Here is a 17,819-nt window from a genome sequence, read left to right as displayed (position 1 = left end):
TGTGCTGTTTTTGCTGGGGATAGACCAGGAATGGAGTCTTAGAACTTTAGTAAGTAATCTAGCTAGGTATGTGTTAGATTATGATTTCTTTAAATGGCTGAGAAAAGAACTGTGCTGAATAGAATGACTATTCCTGTCTGTGTGTCTTTTTTGTAACTTAAGGTTTTGCCTAGAGGGATTCTCTTTGTTTTGAATCTAATTAGCCTGTAAGGTATCTATCATCCTGATTTTACAGAGGGGATTTTTTTAATTCTATTAAAAGTCTTCTTGTAAGAAAACTGAATGCTTTTTCATTGTTCTCAGATCCAAGGGTTTGGGTCTGTGGTCACCTATGCAAACTGGTGAGGATTTTTACCAAACCTTTCCCAGGAAGTGGGGTGCAAGGGTTGGGAGGATTTTGTGGGGGAAAGACATGTCCAAACTATGTTTCCCAGTAAACCCAGTTAGAGTTTGGTGGTGGCAGTGGAGATCCAGGGACAAGGGATAAAATTAATTTGTACCTTGGTGAAGTTTTAACCTAACCTGCTGAAGGTAAGCTTAGGAGGTTTTCATGCAGGTCCCCACATCTGTACCCTAGAGCTCAGAGTGGGGGAAGAACCTTGACAGTAGCTCAAGAAAGCTTATGCTCAAATAAATTGGTTAGTCTCTGAGGTGCCACAAGTACTCCTTTTCTTTTTGCGAATACAGACTAACACAGCTGTTACTCTGAAACCTATAGTTAATACAGTCTCTCTAGTATGGACACAATCATACTGGTATAAATGTGTTTATACAGGTATAGCTATTCCCAAATGGGAAAGGGAATAAGCTTTAACAGCGCTGTGGGGCCTGGAGATTAAATTGCTCTTTTCACCCATAGAACAGATGAAGCCTGGGTAGTGGCAGTGCTTGTTTCTTTCAAATTGCCTGGCCAATGCTTCTGAACTCTAATTCAGTGTGGCTCCTTGGAGAGAGCAATTCAGTCTACTGCCCTCTTTCATTCTTGGCCTCATGGCCAAGACTGCAAACAAGAGGGCCAAATGGAGCCATGCTGTTGTTAAGGCTATGGCTACACTACGCTTTTGTTGGTAAAACTTTTGTCAGTCAAACTTTTGTCGGTCGGGGTGTTAAAAAAACATACACCCTGACCAACAAAAGTTTTACCAATGAAAAGCGCAGGTGTGGACGGTGCTTTGTCGGTGGGAGATGTTCTCCTGCCCACAAAGTTACCGCCTCTCACTGGGGATGGTTTTATTTTGCTGGCAGGAGACCTCTCGTCTGCCGGCAAAGAGTGGCGACACGGGAGACCTTACCAGAGGCACATGCTGAAACTAGAAAGTTCTGCTTACCCCTTCCAGGACCTGTTGAACTTTAGAACTAACAGTCACAGTAGCAGCCAGGAATGACAGCAGCCAAAAAATCAACAAGATGCCTGAAGACTGAACACCTTTCAGCCTCTCAAACTGGGTGAGAAACACTGCAGGGATCTGGGAAGAAGAAGAAAGAAACAATGAACAGTTTCAAGTTAATGGTCAATAGAGTTTATTGTCCGCTGGTGTCAGATCAGTTTAATGTTAATGGGCTGAGCTATTGTTCCCATAATGGTGACATTTAATTCACCACATGTAGGCTGTGGGAAATGGAATCCTCTCTCCTGTTTGCATGGGGCCACTCTGCAGTCACTACCGCAACCTCAGGGATGCCGTAGCCTCTGCTGCATCAGCTCCCACGTGGTGTTTTGGGTCAGTGGAGCCATACAGGTGCGGATTAAGTGACCACACCACTATGCCAACCCGGGCCTGCCACCACTTCATGCAGCACCATAGGGGAAGCCTCATAGAGCACAGCTCCACAGTGCACAAGGTTTTGCAGACAACCCCAGCTCGCCTATAGAACCCCATCAGTCCTGCTGTCTGTTGGGTCTTCTGCACCCACCGATGGTGAGGGGGAAGAGAGCCAAGACCAACTTTGCCCCATAATAGTTAAATTGAAACTTATGTTTATTAAAAAAAAAAAGGAATTACCATTGTAATCCCCAGAACTGCTGGGCTAATGAAGAACACTGGAGCTCGCAGGGTTCCTTGATTTGTTTCCCAAAGGGTGTAGAATAGGTTCGAAAAACACAGTAATATCAATATGAATCCAAGTACCTGGGACAAGGGAACAAACATGCCAGAATGGACTGTAAAGGGACAAGTATGATAACAGTAGTCTGTGTACTGTAAGGTATCTGAGTATTAAAGGGGCGTTTGGGACACACTGTGATTGGAAGCAGTTTGGGAAGTAGAGGCAGGCTAAGATGGAGAGTGCTACAAGGATTGTTGTTCCATTTTAGGCCAGATCCTGAAATCCTTACTCACTCACTCCTTGGCTCAGTGATCTTACCTGATTAAGGAGTAAAAACTAGGTAAGGCTCTCCGGTTCTGGCACTTATATGGGAGAACCACAATCAGACAAAAGCAATGTAACCTATGCAGTCATACTAGCCACCAAGCAGGAGAAGGACTGGGGGATTCAAAGGATATTATCAAGACAGTTTTAATCATTATGAAAAATAAAATTCTTCATACCAGTCACAGTAAACTTAGCATCAAAAACTCAGCCTCTAATACTAGATAGTGTGACCCTAGTGGAACAAGCACCAGACTGGGGCTCAGGAGATCTGACTCTGCACTGGCCTACTTAGAGACCTGGGTCAAATCCCTTTACCTCTCTGTGCCTCCGTTTCTCCATCTGTAAAATGGGAATAATGATATTGACCTCCTTTGCAAAGTGTTTTGAGATCTACAGATGAAAAGTGCTATATTGCATAGCTAGGTATTATTTTTATGATCATTACCATTTTAGTTTTGAAGAGGTGCGACATTCTGATATATCCTCTGCTGTTGTGCTCAAGAAACAGGTAATAGAATGGAAAACAGATCCAAAGATAGGCACAGGGAATCCAAGCAATGACTGTATTCTGAAAGCACTGGGTAAAGCTTGGGTTACCTGTATACCACGTCTGATTCCAGTCCTGCAACAACACACACAAAGAAATGGTTTAGCACAGCCATAGCCTGCTATCGACCATACCCCTATCTTGAACTGTAAGGAAAGACAGAGAGAAGGGAGCAGATCCTCAGCTGGAGTAAATCACTGTAGCTTGGTTGAGGACTACACTGATTTACACCAGCTGAGGAGCTGTTTTTAAACATTTACAATTTAAAAGGAGTTTGAACAACAGAGATTCAAGGGGGCTGGGGGAATGACATGGTTAAAGAGATGGGAGAGAGAGGTGGATTTAGCATTAGCATTTTAGATAAACTGGAGGTGGGAGAGGAGGGAAGGCTAAAAAGGAGAGATTGGTAAAACTGGGACTTTTCAGCTTGGAAAAGAGACCACTAAGGGGGGAGACGATAGAGGTCTATAAAATCATGACTGGTGTGGAGAAAGTAAAGAAGGAAGTACTATTAACTTCTTCTCATAACATGAGAACTAGGGGTCACTAAAAGAAATAAATAAGCAGCGGGTTTAAAACAAATAAAAGGAAGTATTTTCTTCACACAACGCACAGTTAACCTGTGGAACTATTTGCCAGGGGATGTTGTGAAGGCCAAAACTATAATAGAGTTCAAAAAAGAACTAGATAAGTTCATGGAGGATGGCCACTGTCCAGGATGGACAGGGACGGTGTCCTTAGCCTCTGTTTGCCAGAAGCTGGGAATGGATGATGGGATGGACCACTTGATGATTACCTGTTCTGTTCATTCCCTCTGGGGCACCTGGCATTGGCCGCTGTCGGAAGACAGGATACTGGGCTAGATGGACCTTTGCTCTGACCCAATATGGCCGTTCTTATGTTTTTGAGAGAGCTCCAGAAAGCAGAGTAAGAAATAAGCAGGGAATGGCCAGGAATTTTAGCAGTTGAGATAAAGGACAGACTGTGGCAAAACTAGAGAGGATTAAGGACAAAACTGGATGTGGAGGAGAAAGAGAGGTTAGACTCAAAGATTACTCCAAGGTTGTGAACCAGGGAGACAGGAAGGTCTTGTGGAGAGCTCTCAGTTAAGGAGAGGGATTAAGAGGAAAGATAAAGTCTGTTAAATTCAGTCTATAAACTGCATTCTGTTACTTCCTTTCCCCCCACCCCGTGAAATCTTAAATGTATAATCTCATGGAATGTATTTTTAAAATGCCATGATCAGATAGTTAGATGTAGGGAGTTAGCGTAATGAAATTGAAAGAAGAATGATTTTTTTTTATATTTGAAAAATTTTAAGTATGTGGATTACAAAAATTGCACAATAACAGCAAAGGTTCCTTCCCACAGGGATCTACAGGGAGAAATAACTGCCAGGCACGCTGGGGACAAGTCTGAGCATGTGGTATCTGAAAGGGGTATTCAGCAGGTAACTGCTGTGCTAGTCAGATGCTTACACTGGATAATGCTTTGCTTTCATGGGCCCTGGTGTTTGTACAAAAATTGGGCCTGAAGGTGGGAGGAAAACTTTACACAGAGAAATAAAACCAAAACTTTTAAATCTCAGCGACTGAACAGAGGCTCCCAAATCTGTATTTAGGCACCTGAATAAAAGTGGCCTGATTTTCAAAATGCTGAACATCTGCAGTTCAGAGTTGCTAATTTTGGTTGGATATAGATTCATAGATACTAAGGTCAGAAGGGACCACTATGATCATCTAGTCTGACCTCCTGCACAATGCAGGCCACAGAATCTCACCCACCCACTCCTGAAAAAACCTCTCGCCTATGTCTGAGCTATTGAAGTCCTCAAATCATGGTTTAAAGACTTCAAGGAGCAGAGAATCCTGCAGCAAGTGTCCTGTGCCCCATGCTACAGAGGAAGGTGAAAAACCTCCAGGGCCTCTTCCAATCTGCCCTGGAGGAAAATTCCTTCCTGACCCCAAATATGGCGATCAGCTAAACCCTGAGAATATGGGCAAGATTCACCATCCAGATACCCAGGAAAAAATTTTCTGTAGTAACTCAGATCCCACCCCATCTAATATCCCATCACAGGCCATTAGGCTTATTTACCATGAATATTTAAAGATCAATTAATTGCCAAAATCATGTTATCCCATCATATCATCTCCTCCATAAACTTATCGAGTCTAATCTTAAAGCCAGATAGATCTTTAGCCCCTACTGCTTCCCTTGGAAGGCTATTCCAAAACTTCAGTCCTCTGATGGTTAGAAACCTTCGTCTCATTTCAAGTCTAAACTTCCCGATGACCAGTTTATATCCATTTGTTCTTGTGTCCACATTGGTACTGAGCTTAAATAATTCCTCTCCCTCTCCGGTATTTATCCCTCTGATAAAGAGAGCAATCATATCTCCCCTCAAACTTCTTTTAGTTAGGCTAAACAAGCCAAGCTCCTGGAGTCTCCTTTCATAAGACAGGTTTTCCATTCCTCGGATCATCCTAGTAGCCCTTCTCTGTACCTGTTCCAGTTTGAATTCATCCTTCTTAAACATGGGAAACCAGAACTGCATACAGTATTCCAGGTGAGCTCTCATCAGTGCCTTGTATAACGGTACTAAAACCTCCTGATCTCTACTGAAAATACCTCTCCTCGTGCATCCCAAGACCGCATTAGCTTTTTTCACGGCCACATCACATTGGCAGCTCATAGTCATCCTATGATCAACCAATACTCCAAGTTCCTCCTCTTCCTCCTCCTGTATTCCTGGAGGTTTCATCATATGACATAATCTTTAATTAAAGATTAATTTTTAATTCCTGGAGATTCCAGGACAATCCTGGAGGCCTGGCAATCCTACTGCAGCTCTCATTGATATCTGAGAGATTTGTGGGTGTTCAGCACCTCTGAGAATTGTGCCCCTTTTATTAAGATATCTAAAGATACTTTTAGAACCCTAATTTTAGGCAGCCATGTTTGAAAATCTTGGCCTACATTGCTTGAAGCCTTCCTGTTCTACCTTCTTCCAGAGTAGAACAGATAGGACTGGGTGGATATTTTTGGTTCTCCTAGAGCTTTTAGGGGGTAATGAATAGGAGGAGAGAGAGAGTTATGGCAGATTCCAGGCTGGTGCTCAAGTGACTGAAGGATTTAATGTTGAAGCTTTTGCTGCTAGATATGTCTCTGGGATTGACAATCCAGCAGTCGCCTGCATTGCTCATATTCAGTGGATTTGTTTCAGGTTGCTGCGTCTATGATTCCCTAAGCCCCTGAATGGTCTTGGGTCTTGATCCTGTGTTGTGATGTGCCCAGCTGGAGGGATTCCATGTGAACCCATCAATTTATTTGTGTAGGTCACACTACAGTGCACAATTGGGGCATTAACTATTAAGAACAGCCACCTGCACTAGTTGGACCTGTGCTTGGGTTGGTTTCAAAAGACCTGTGCTAAGATCATTTTCACAGGATTAGAGAGACAGGTGTGGATATAGATGGGAAATCACATAAATTTGTTTTAGCTCCATGCAAGTGAAGTCTGTTATCTTGCCTTTAGCAGCTTGTTAGGGTGGTATCAGTGCTTTCATCAGTTAGGGGGCTACTGACACCTGATAGAAGGGAAGGCTGAGAAGAAAGCAATCACTTGATGAGGAGAGAAAGTGGATGATGGTTTGTTAATTACTATGAGGCTTTATCAGTTTTGAGCAAGGAGACTGTAAAGTGTGTCCCTTTAGGTTTCTATTCCCCATAGCCCTTTTAAAAGTATTTCTCTTATGAATAAATAACATTACAGGTATATACTGAAGTAAAGTTAATATAAGGAGGGCTAAAGACATTTTAATATCCTTCTGTCATAAATATAAAGGGAAGGGTAAACACCTTTAAATCCCTCCTGGCCAGAGGAAAAACCTTTCACCTGTAAAGGGTTAAGAAGCTAAGATAACCTTGCTGGCACCTGACCAAAATGACCAATGAGGAGACAAGATACTTTCAAAGCTGGAGTGGGGGGAAACAAAGGGTTCTGTGTGTGTGTGTGTGAGATGCTTTTGCCGGGACCAGAGCAGGAATGCAGGTCAGAACTCCTGTAAAGAGTTAGTAAGCAATCTAGTTAGATATGCGTTGGATTCTATTTAGTTTAAATAACTGATAAAATAAGTTGTGCTGAAGGGAATGTATATTCCTCTTTTTGTAACTTAAGGTTTTGTCTAGAGAGATTCTCTGTGTTTTGAATCTGATTACCCTGTAAGGTATTCACCATCCTGATTTTACAGAGGTGATTCTTTTACTTTTTCTTTAATTTAAAATTCCCTTTTAAGAACCTGAGTGCTTTTTTATTGTTCTTAAGATTCAAGGGTTTGGGTCTGTGTTCACCGATGCAAATTGGTGAGGATTTTTATCAAGCCTTCCCCAGGAAAGGGGGTGTAGTGCTTGGAGGGGGGGGATATTTTGACGGGGAGACATTTCCAAGTGGGCACTTCCCCTGTTCTTTGTGTAACACTTTGGTGGTGGCAGCGTTTAATCTAAGCTGGTAAGAATAAGCTTAGGGGGTATTTCATGCAGGTCCCCACATCTGTACCCTAGAGTTTAGAGTGGGGAAGGAACCTTGACACCTTCCATCCAAGGACTCCTTGGACCTTAACTCTAGTTAAGCCCTACTGAATGATTAGTGTAATTCAGAAAATAATAAAAAAGGAGTACTTGTGGCACCTTAGAGACTAACCAATTTATTTGAGCATGAGCTTTCGTGAGCTACAGCTCACTTCATCGGATGCAGTGAGCTGTAGCTCACGAAAGCTTATGCTCAAATAAATTGGTTAGTCTCTAAGGTACCACAAGTCCTCCTTTTTCTTTTTGCGAATACAGACTAACACGGCTGCTACTCTGAAACCTGTCAGAAAATAATCTGGCCCATTATATATTGAGGGTGAAATTCTCCCCCATTGAAGTCAACTTCAAACTCCCATTGAAGTCAATGGGAAAGGGTTTCATCCTTAATATTTTGATACTGTTTTTTGTAATATTAATGTGTTTATTTCCAACCACCATTATATAAAAATTGTGGTACCTGTAGCTCTAGTTAACAGTAATTTCAGTGTCTTGGGCCGCTACACAGTTAGTTTGATGTAAACTGCCTTGCATGGGTGGGAGCCAAATGTAAGTGAAGACACTTCCACAGCTAGGTCGATGCAAATGCCTCTCTACACCGACTTAATAACATCACCTCCCTGAGTGGTGCAGAGTCATGGTCCATGTAACTAGGTCAACGAAGTGTCAGTGTTGACACTGTATTACTTACATCGATTGTTACTGGCTTTCAGGAGCGGTCCCATAATGCCCAAGGCTGACACTACAAGCAGGGGTGCTGGAACAATTGTTTTAGTGGGGGTGCTGAGAGTCATTGAACCAACCTGTAAGCCTGTTATATAATAGAAATCAATTCAAGCCCATGACAGCAGCCCCAGCACCCCTAGTTCCAGCACCTATGAGTATAAATGATCCTGGTGTCAGCTCACTGCTGACCTAAGAAGCCAAGCGTGTGCACATTCAAGCGATTTAATAATTGCAGTGGCTATATGCTGATGTAAATTAAGTTGACAATTTTGTGGCGTAGACATGGCCTTATACATTAGAAGGGTTGCAAATATTTTTGCCACCAGTCATAGGTAGAGACAATGTATGATGCAACCAGCATAACACTTTATTAAAGATTTTGACTGCATTCCACCTATGGTTGTTGTAGCTTATATTTTCAAATATTAAAGTCCAGAATGGTGTATTAGCTTTGGACCGTGCCCAAAGCTAAGGGCTTCTGGGAAAGGGTTTCAGCTTCCACGAGTCCAAAGTTTCTTGAAGCAAGGAAGGTCAGTGAAGCGGACAGGTGCCATCTATGAATGGGGGGAGCTCTATAACACTGCTGGGCAGGTGTGGGCGTTTTTTTCACTCTCAGCTCTAGTTCTCTTTGTTGGATCTCTCCCACACGCTCCAGCAGTTGTTCTCCCCCCTTCAGGTAACTGTAGTTTGCTTTCCTCCCACCCCCCGCGGCAAGGGGTAATGAACCATTTGCCTACAATGATTGAGAGGAGAAACGGCTGGAGAGTGGGCAAAGGTCTGGACTCTGCAGCTGGCGATAAACAGGGCCCTGTCATATAACACTGCAAACGGGGAAACCCGAGAGCGAGAGAGAAAGAAGCCAGCGAGCCCTGAGTAGCTGGGAAGTTGCCGCACTTCTTGCAGGGCTAGGCAGAGGGAATGGTCCCCTTCTCCAGGCACGAGGCAGCGTTTAAGTGCCCCACCCCCACCGCACAGACCCCAGTGACGGACTATGCACAAGCACTGCAACCGAGCTACCAGACGTAGCTGCTGTTGCCACCTGGAGCCTGCTCTCAGATCCGAATCGTGCCCAGCGGCAGCTGCAAGATCCGAATCGTGCCCAGGGGCAGCGCGGGGCGGGGAGCGGCTGGTGCGATGCCCCGCTGCAAAACGAGCAGCTGCCGCCTGGGGGAAGGGGGATTTTGGGAAACCGCCTCCGCAGCCGGGGGCGCGGGGAGCTCACTCACCCAGAGGCCCGCGAAGCCCTCTCGGGAGCCGCACAGCCAGCCGCCCCCGGCCATGGTGCGTGCCCCGGAGCGCGGCGGGGGCTGCGGCCGGCCTGGGCCCTCCTGCGCTGGCTCCGGCCGCCCGCGTGGCTCGCTGGCCAGGGTGGTTAATGTGTGACGAGAGCCCGGGCCTGTTCGCCGAGCCAATGGCCTTCGGGGTTGGGCCTGGACAGACCGGCCCCGAACCCGGGGAGAGTTTGGAGTGGAGGCGGCGTCCCGCGGGGAACGTCCCCTAGAGACTATAAAGGCCTCGGTCCCAAAGGGCAGATCCAAGCGCGCGCCCAGCTCCAAATTAGCAGGTTTGGGAGTCAGACTCCACTCCCTGCTCCATTATATCCACCTACCTATCTCCCTGACTGCTGGGGAGCGACAGACCCCAAAACTGCCTAGGATTGGCCCCCAGGGTCAGATTTCCAAGGCTAACCTCACAGCCCAGAGCAAGCTGTATCAATTTCACTAATTAACACTAATGACCCCTTTTAGGTCTGTGTACACTGGAAAGCTATAGCAGCATAGGAATGTCGGTTCGAGCCCAGGGTGTGGAAAAACCACACCTCTGAATGACTTTGCTGTGCTACATTAACCCCTGTGTAGATACAACTGTGTCAATGGAAGGGGGCATCTAGCAACTAGTTAACTTCATTCAGCAACCTGGTGTTTCTACACCAAAACCCTCTTCTGTTGGTGTTGGCTCTGTCTATGATACAAAGCTCTGCAGGTATAATCTCTGCGGTGTAGACATACCCTTAATTAACTCAGGAAGGAATCAAACTAAATTGCTCTAAAGCACTGTTAATCTGAAATCCATGGAGGTTGCGCTGATTAAACTAAATCAGTTTCTAAGGGATTGTCTACTACACTTAATATGCTACAGCTGTGCACTGTAGCACTTCAGTGTAGACATTGCTATGCTGATGGTTTTTGAATGTTATAATTCTTGACATCTGATTTGTGTCCATTTATTCTTTTAGGTAGAGACTATCTGGTCTGGCCAAATCAGATGTCAAGAATTATAACATTCAAAAACCAGTCAGAGAACACTTCAATCTCTCTGGTCACTCGATTACAGACCTAAAAGTGGCAATTCTTCAACAAAAAACCTTCAAAAACAGACTCCAACAGAGACTGCTGAATTGGAATTAATTTTCAAACTGGATGCCATTACATTAGGCTTGAATAAAGACTGGGAGTGGATGTATTATTACACAAAGTAAAACTATTTCCCCATGTTTATTCCCCCCGCCCCCCTTCTTGTCAGCTGCTAGAAATGGTTCACATTGATTATCACTACAATTTTTTTCCCCCACCTCTCCTGCTGGTAATAGCTCACCTTACCTGATCACTCTCCTTACAGTGTGTATGGTAACACCCATTGTTTCATGTTCTGTGTGTATATAAAGTCTCCCCACTGTATTTTCCACTGCATGCATCTGATGAAGTGAGCTATAGTTCAGGAAAGCTTATGCTCAAATGAATCTGTTAGTCTCTCAGTTGCCACTAGTCCTTTTCTTTTTGGGGATATACTAGGATCCTGGGGTGGAGGGGGACAGGGCCGATTAGGGGATGGGGATGGGGCCGAGTCCGGGATCTCAGGCGTGGGAGCCCTCCAGGCCAGCAGATGGCAGCAGGCTGCGGTTTCAGGTCCTACTCCGCGGCCCTTCGGGCCCTCTCCGCGAGCCGCCTGTCGCAGGGCCGGAGAGCGCGGCTGCGGGGCGTGTGTCAGCGGCGCTCCGGTCCCGGCGCGCGTGGGCCGCCGGCAGGGGGGCGGGATGCGGCGGGGCTGGGCGGCCGCGCTCTGCTGGGCCCTGTGCTGGGCCCTGGCGCGGGGCTCCGAGGACATCGTGGTGGGGTGCGGGGGCTTCGTCAAGTCCGACGTGGAGATCAGCTACTCCCTGATCGAGGTGAGCCGCCCGGGTCCCCGCCTCCGGGGCGCCCTCTGGGGCCTTCCCTGCTTGAGCCCCCCCCCCCCCCCCCAGGGAGCCTTCCCCCCAGGGATCCTCCTCGCCCCCCAGCCGGGACCCCTCCCATAAGGGAACCCCCCCGCAGCCGGCCTCACCCCCAGGCGGGGTCATTCCTCCCGGCTGTGAGGTTCCCCCAGGCACCCCCGAGGCGCCCCTATGCCCAGCCGTGTGCCCCGTACTTCCCTAGCGGGAATCCTCCCCCACGTCCCCGGTTCTCCTCAGTGCCGGGGTCCCTCTCCTCGGAGCCCGGCTCGGAGAGCAGCTGGCACATGCCTTCCCCTTTGCCCCACTCTCCGGGCAGCCAGGCCTCCGCGGGGGGCAGCAGGGTCCGCCCGTTGCCTGGGGTTGTGTGTGTCACGCTGGAGAGCCTGTATCTGAACTCGCCCAGAGCTGGAGGGCAGCTGGTTCAGGCCCATTTGTGGTTCGAATGGTGGATTTCATCTGCCCATCGAGGTTTTTCCAAGGTCACCCAGCGCCCCTGTGTCAGCGCCTTCCGTGTAAAATGGTCCCAAAGTTGTTCCTCTCCCGAGTTAGCGTTAGGGTGTTTTGGGAAGTTGGCGGATGCTGGTGCGTTTGGAAGGATTGTTACGATTCTTTTTTAAATGGGCTTTGTTGTCTTTAAATCCCATGTGTTTCTGCTGTCTTTAAGGTCCATCTTATGTTGCGGAGAATTGTGTGGGTTTTAAATCGCCGTTTAAAGGGAGGCTGTCAACTTAAAAATCAAACTTTGCCTGAATGTTTTTGCCCACCATAGTTAGTAAGACCTAACCTTGTTTGAACTGACAGACTACAGAGATAATATTTTTTCCCATTTTGTGCATTTGACAGCTTTTTGTGTTTAGCAGGGTTTGTTGTTTTTCCCTGAATAGTCAGTCAATTAATTTCCATTTTGTTTGTCAGTTTTGTATCACGGGGGTGGAGAGAGCAATTAAAAAAACCCCAAAACCCTAGGAAATTGTGATTGTAAAATCACAAAAGAGATTGCGTGGGAATTTGTGGATTTGTGTGAAACTACTTTAACAATTTTTTTTATGTTGACTAGATTTCACGTTGACAGTATTCCTTTAATGTATTTTCCTTCTAAGCTGGGTTCTTTTAAAAACATTCATCCATTTTTTCCCAAGTCTGAGATTCACCTTTTTGTGTGATTTTTATTTATTTTTTTTCCCCCTGTAAATTTTCCCTCTCTTATCCCCAGGGAACTGTGCAATGGTTTTGTGGTGCAAAATCCACTGGGAATTCCTCTTTCAGATTTCACTTACATGTATATTTTTCAGAGACAACTTTTCATCTTTTTCTGTTTCTTGTAGATTAAATTATATACAAAGCATGGGACTCTGAAATACCAAACAGATTGTGCCCCAAATAATGGCTACTTCATGATTCCCTTGTATGATAAGGTAAGAAGCCAGAGCTGTTGTGCTCTCTTGCCATGCAGTAACATAACGGGCTAATTTAACATTCAGTCCTGTTTGCAGAATGAAATGTCTTTTTAGAGTTTGATGCAAAGTTACACTGGGAAAGCTGATGCTTACATTTGGGGAAAAAAAATGGAAATCAGCCTCAAATGTTCTAATAATAGCTTAATGTTTTTTAAAAAATTTAAATTAAATTATCTAAATTAACAAAAAATACCCCCCTTCTCCTCATAACTTGAAGGCTTTCAGATTTCCAGTGTTTAGGCCCTAATCCTACAATGAACACTGCACAGGTAGACCCGTGAGTGCCTGTCATACCCTGTTGACTTCAGTGGGGTTCTACATGGATATATGGGTCTATCTGCATGGAGCTCATGGCAGGACTGTGGTCTTAGTATCTTCCATAGGCCTCCTGGGGGTACTGTCACTGAAATGGAAGTCCCTGTTGAGAGAGGCCCCTGACCTATTTCCTGAATGGTGATGCTCAAGCAGTCACAGGGATTTTGAAAATAATGCTTTGGATTTTTTAATGTGTTCTTAAATACTCTCTGCAACATTGAAACTGTGCACTGAATGTTTTTCTTTAAGCTAGCTGATTCCATTTAAATCAACAGGTCCTCGTTATGCTCTTTTTCTAGGGGGATTTTGTTCTTAAGATTGAGCCACCTCTTGGCTGGAGTTTTGGTGAGTACTTGGTCTGCTGTAGAAATGGTGCAATTGCACATGCAGCTGTTCCACTGCCTCCTTTAGACTGGCTCTGATTTGTAGGCTGGAAAAAGCAATTGTTTCAAATGAGCTAAGCTCTACTTAGGTATGTCCTAGTTATGGTTTAAATGTCTAAAATGTACCTTTCTGTGAAAATTAGTTTGGTTTCATCCCAATCCTTATTGTTCACATAACAAAAACCACCTACTGGACATTCTGGTCACCTGTATGGGCTAAGCCTAGTACTGCTTTAGGAGGGTGGGGTTTTGGATGGAAATTAGAATGGTCAGGGGAATAGGGTATTTTTATTTTTGGGTGGTTTGCCTTGGCTAAGGATTAGGCTGCTGGATTTGTTATATTTTGCATTGGTTGAAATGCATGGACTGTATAGGCCTGACTTTCAGAAATGCTGAGTGCCCATCAATTAACTGAGGTCAATAGGAGCTGTGGATGCTCTGTACTTTTGAAAATCAGACCATGTCTTTTTTTAAAGATGTCAGAAATGTCTAGAGGTTGGGATAGGAGCTTCTTATTTATATAAAAATAAATGGTAATAGGGCAGTTTTGAGTGCATTGGCAGAAATAGTGACCATTTTAGAGTGTTTGTGGCATCTTGAATGTGTTCAGTGTGTCCTGAAACTCTTTTAAAGCTTAACTGTAGAAAGAGGGGACTACGGAACAGCAACACATAACGTGTTTTTTAGTTCTAGTTTATAAAGATGTTACTCTTCCTGCTTCTGGGAAGAAAAATTTCCCAGAAGACACTGAGATCTTTCATTTTATAGAATTAAGGTGCATGGAGTTTTGGAGCTTGTAATAGAAGTTTGAATGAGCTGTGGGTGAGGGAAGCGGTTCATGAGGCTCTTACTATGGGCCTTGCTTTGGGGTGGTTACTGCTATGGACTCCTTCAAATGTTGAAAATGGCTGCTGCAATATTGGCACTCCAGTGAAACACTGAATTGTAGGTTGAAGAAAGAACATAGAAACTAGCATTAAGGATTTTCAGTAAACAAAATAAGTTTGGTTTTCCTAATTAAATATCTTGCTATCTAAAATGAACTCCCAGACTGAAGCTCCAGCCACATGACTTTTCCCTTTTACCACATTATAGGAAAACATGCACATTGACTTTAACTGTATTCCATTGAAGAAACGTAAGTTGCTAGGTGGGAGAGGGAAGAAGACCTACTAGCTTGATTCTAATGTGCCTGTGAGGTGGATATTTTCAAGGCAACTTCAAGTGGTTGACAGTGGCGGGTCTTTATATTCTAGCACCTCTCTAATTAGAAAGTTTTATGACTTCATTATTCAGTCTCTTGTTTCTGAGAAGCCAACCATTTAAATGATTTGCTTTTTAAAGAAGCTTACAACATTTCAGTAAATACAATCAAACAGTAAAAGTAGTGTACGAAATAATGAGGCTATTCACTCATTTGCCCGGGGAAAGTAACTTTTTGATTGGTGAGTCAAACATCTGTAGTTTCTTCACATGGTAAGGGTTGGCAAGCTGATATTGGGCTTGGGCTAGTAAATTTCCATTATGATTCTGCAAAGCTGCAGTAAAATAGACCCACAATTCCCATGTCACTAATGTAGTTTGCGATTTCATATTTTTTTTTTTTTCCAGAGCCAACTAGTGTGGACATCCACGTGGATGGTGTTAATGACATTTGCACAAAAGGAGGAGATATTAACTTTGTGTTTACAGGGTTTTCTGTGACTGGAAAGGTTAGACTCCTTTTATGTTCTTTTGCCACATCTCAGTTTAACAATGCATGTCTATTTCATAGGAGCAGTACACTGCTGCTTGGCAAGTTACTGTTTGTGCCTCTTGACAGGTTCTCAGCAAGGGTCAAGCATTAGGTCCTGCAGGAGTCCAGGTTGTACTGAGAAATCCTGGTACTGAAGTAAATATACAAGCTACTGTGACCCAAGCTGGAGGAAAGTGAGTTTTGTGTGCGCACGCGATTGATTAAGTTTATACTGCATTAGTAGATTTGGGAACAAAATATTTTAAATTATTTGGGATTCTTGCTAATGATTTTGGTTTTTTGCTTAAATATTTTTTCTAATGTATGCCCATATCTGGTTGTTCTGTGAATGTGCTGGAAATGCTGAGAAAAAATAACATTTCATGTTGCACAGGTTTGCTTTTTTCAAAGTGCTTCCTGGAGAATATGAAATCTTTGCATCTCATCCTACCTGGACGTTGAAAGAGGTTAGTGCCCAGAAAGCACTGGTAAAAGAGAGGTGACTTTCGGCTTATTGCTGGTGTATATCGATTAGTGCACCACTCTGTTTTAAGTAATTAGGAATGAACATGAGAGAAGATCTGAATCAGTGAAAGAAGTTTAGATCAATGTTTTTTGTAAATTTCACTTAGAGGGTGGTGGGAAACAGCCTTGTCAGGCTGGGCTTGAAAGATACAGGACTAGCAGGCTGAATGACTATGCATAATGAAAAATGCATGTGCACAGCCTGCACCTTCCTACTTGTATTTGTAAACAGAAAGTTTGCAGTCCAGTCTGATGTTGAGATCGCCAGTGGTGACCAGGCCTTTGTAGTAGTGACAGTTACTTCCCATGGACTTATGTCCATCTCAATCTCCCGTTAAAGCAACTTAATGGTGGTTTTTCAGCGGGGTCCTTTGTCTGACACATTGCTTGTTGCTGTGTTGTCATCTTCACCCTGAATAACGATGCTGTGGATTAGAAATCCTTTCTGAATATTATGTATGTAATTGCATCATTGTTTAGCTGTCTTGCTTTTGTTTAATGTTGTGTCTTAGTGGTAGTTATAAAAGGCATCCTATTATTATTATTTGATTGCAATGTATCGGCTTCTACATTTCAGGCAAACACAATGGTGAGAGTGACCAATTCCAATGCCTACGCTGCTGGCCCTCTAGTTGTTGCTGGCTACAATGTTTCAGGCTCTGTGCGGAGTGATGGGGAACCCATGAAAGGGGTCATGTTTCTTCTTTTCTCCTCCTCAGTCACCAAAGAGGTAGTGTAAGATCAGACACATTGTATTCGTAATAAGGATGTGAATGGAGAACATTTGTAGTCTGATAATGAATAATGCTCCTTTAATTATTCTTTTGCAAAAAGGCCCTGATTTTATGCACACGTCTGCATGTGCTTAACTTTACTCGCATGAGCTCAGTGAGACTGAGCATGTGCGTGAGCTCTAAGGTTGCAGTACATACAAAACTAAGTGTTCATGTTTATGTCAGAGTCGTAAGATTTTTGTTGGGATGGCAGGGAGGGGGATTTAACCACCTACATTTTTCTTAAGTCATATTTGTCCAGTTATCTATCTCTGCATGCTAAGCTCTGGGTGACAAATCCTGGGTTTCTCCAGCAATGCAAAAGCTCCACAGGGGTCAGGAAAGAACTTCTGGCACAGCATTGTGCAGTGCTAGGGTTTTTCATCTTTCTGTGAAGCATCAGATCTTAGCCTCAATTGGAGGCAGGATACCACACTTGATGGACCTTGATCTCATCTGGTATGGCAACTCCAACACCACCCTCTTCCCTCCCCCGGTAGCATAGGACTAGGAAAACTTATGTTCTGGTTCAGAAAGCATTTGTTCTTAAGTGTTTATTTTCAAGTGCTTATCACTCTTCAGGGAGAAAAACACCAAAACGCACCTCTAGCCTAAAATATTAATCCTGTCTACAGTATTACAGATAGCACTGTACAGACATGCAGTGCAGCTGTTAGATATTGAATTTCTTGATTCTTTTGCCTTTAAACTTGCTAGTATATCATTTCATTTATGTAGTATTCTCTGGTGTGTACACACTTTCAAACTCTGCCCCTAAAGCCACGCACAATTCTCCTGTCACATTTAAACATTCCCCCCCCCCCAAAAAAAAAAAGTGTGCACAAGAACTTGGGGTGCAAATTTGCAGTTTTAATTTTAGAGGCTGCTTTTGAAAATCTATCCCTTTGTATGAAGTGTAACTGTTTTTCTCCACTCAGGAGGATACAGAATGTATGGGAGAAAGAAATAATATTGCTTTTTATTTGCACAGGATATTATGGGCTGCAACATTTCTCCAGTTGATGGGTTCCAAGCAAGAGACGAGTCTCTTTACTATCTGTGCAATGTTATATCAAAAGAGGACGGATCTTTCACCTTCCTGTCTTTACCAAGTGGGGAATACACTGTGGTAGGTAACTAGAAAGTTCATCGCTTTTTTGTACACTAGATTGCTGTTGGGTTTCTTA

General features: G+C 44.1%; 2 protein-coding genes across 2 annotated transcripts in view; one reads left to right on the top strand and one right to left on the bottom strand.

The window, feature by feature from the left end:
- ABCC6 (ATP binding cassette subfamily C member 6) overlaps positions 1 to 9,829 on the bottom strand; it is a gene marked incomplete at its 5' end in the record, with an annotated part of 52,986 nt that extends 43,157 nt beyond the window's left edge. Inside the window, 5 exon segments of the mRNA XM_084641928.1 lie at positions 1,329 to 1,466; positions 2,004 to 2,129; positions 2,819 to 2,995; positions 9,460 to 9,804; positions 9,806 to 9,829. Coding sequence (XP_084498054.1) covers positions 1,329 to 1,466; positions 2,004 to 2,129; positions 2,819 to 2,995; positions 9,460 to 9,804; positions 9,806 to 9,829 — 810 coding nt within the window.
- A 1,393-nt stretch (positions 9,830 to 11,222) lies between these two features.
- LOC311527870 (BOS complex subunit NOMO1) overlaps positions 11,223 to 17,819 on the top strand; it is a 32,051-nt gene continuing 25,454 nt past the window's right edge. Inside the window, exons 1-8 of the mRNA XM_084642269.1 lie at positions 11,223 to 11,399; positions 12,770 to 12,859; positions 13,516 to 13,561; positions 15,211 to 15,311; positions 15,422 to 15,528; positions 15,729 to 15,801; positions 16,437 to 16,589; positions 17,624 to 17,761. Of these exons, the coding sequence (XP_084498395.1) occupies positions 11,268 to 11,399; positions 12,770 to 12,859; positions 13,516 to 13,561; positions 15,211 to 15,311; positions 15,422 to 15,528; positions 15,729 to 15,801; positions 16,437 to 16,589; positions 17,624 to 17,761 (840 nt within the window). The 5' untranslated portion in view covers positions 11,223 to 11,267. The remainder of the gene's footprint in view (positions 11,400 to 12,769; positions 12,860 to 13,515; positions 13,562 to 15,210; positions 15,312 to 15,421; positions 15,529 to 15,728; positions 15,802 to 16,436; positions 16,590 to 17,623; positions 17,762 to 17,819) is intronic.

This window comes from Lepidochelys olivacea, assembly GCF_965140295.1.
Source record: "Lepidochelys olivacea isolate rLepOli2 genome assembly, chromosome: 10".
NCBI classification, from domain to species: Eukaryota; Metazoa; Chordata; order Testudines; family Cheloniidae; genus Lepidochelys; species Lepidochelys olivacea.
Note: the sequence above shows the minus strand (reverse complement) of the source record. Positions and strands in the feature narration are given on the sequence as shown.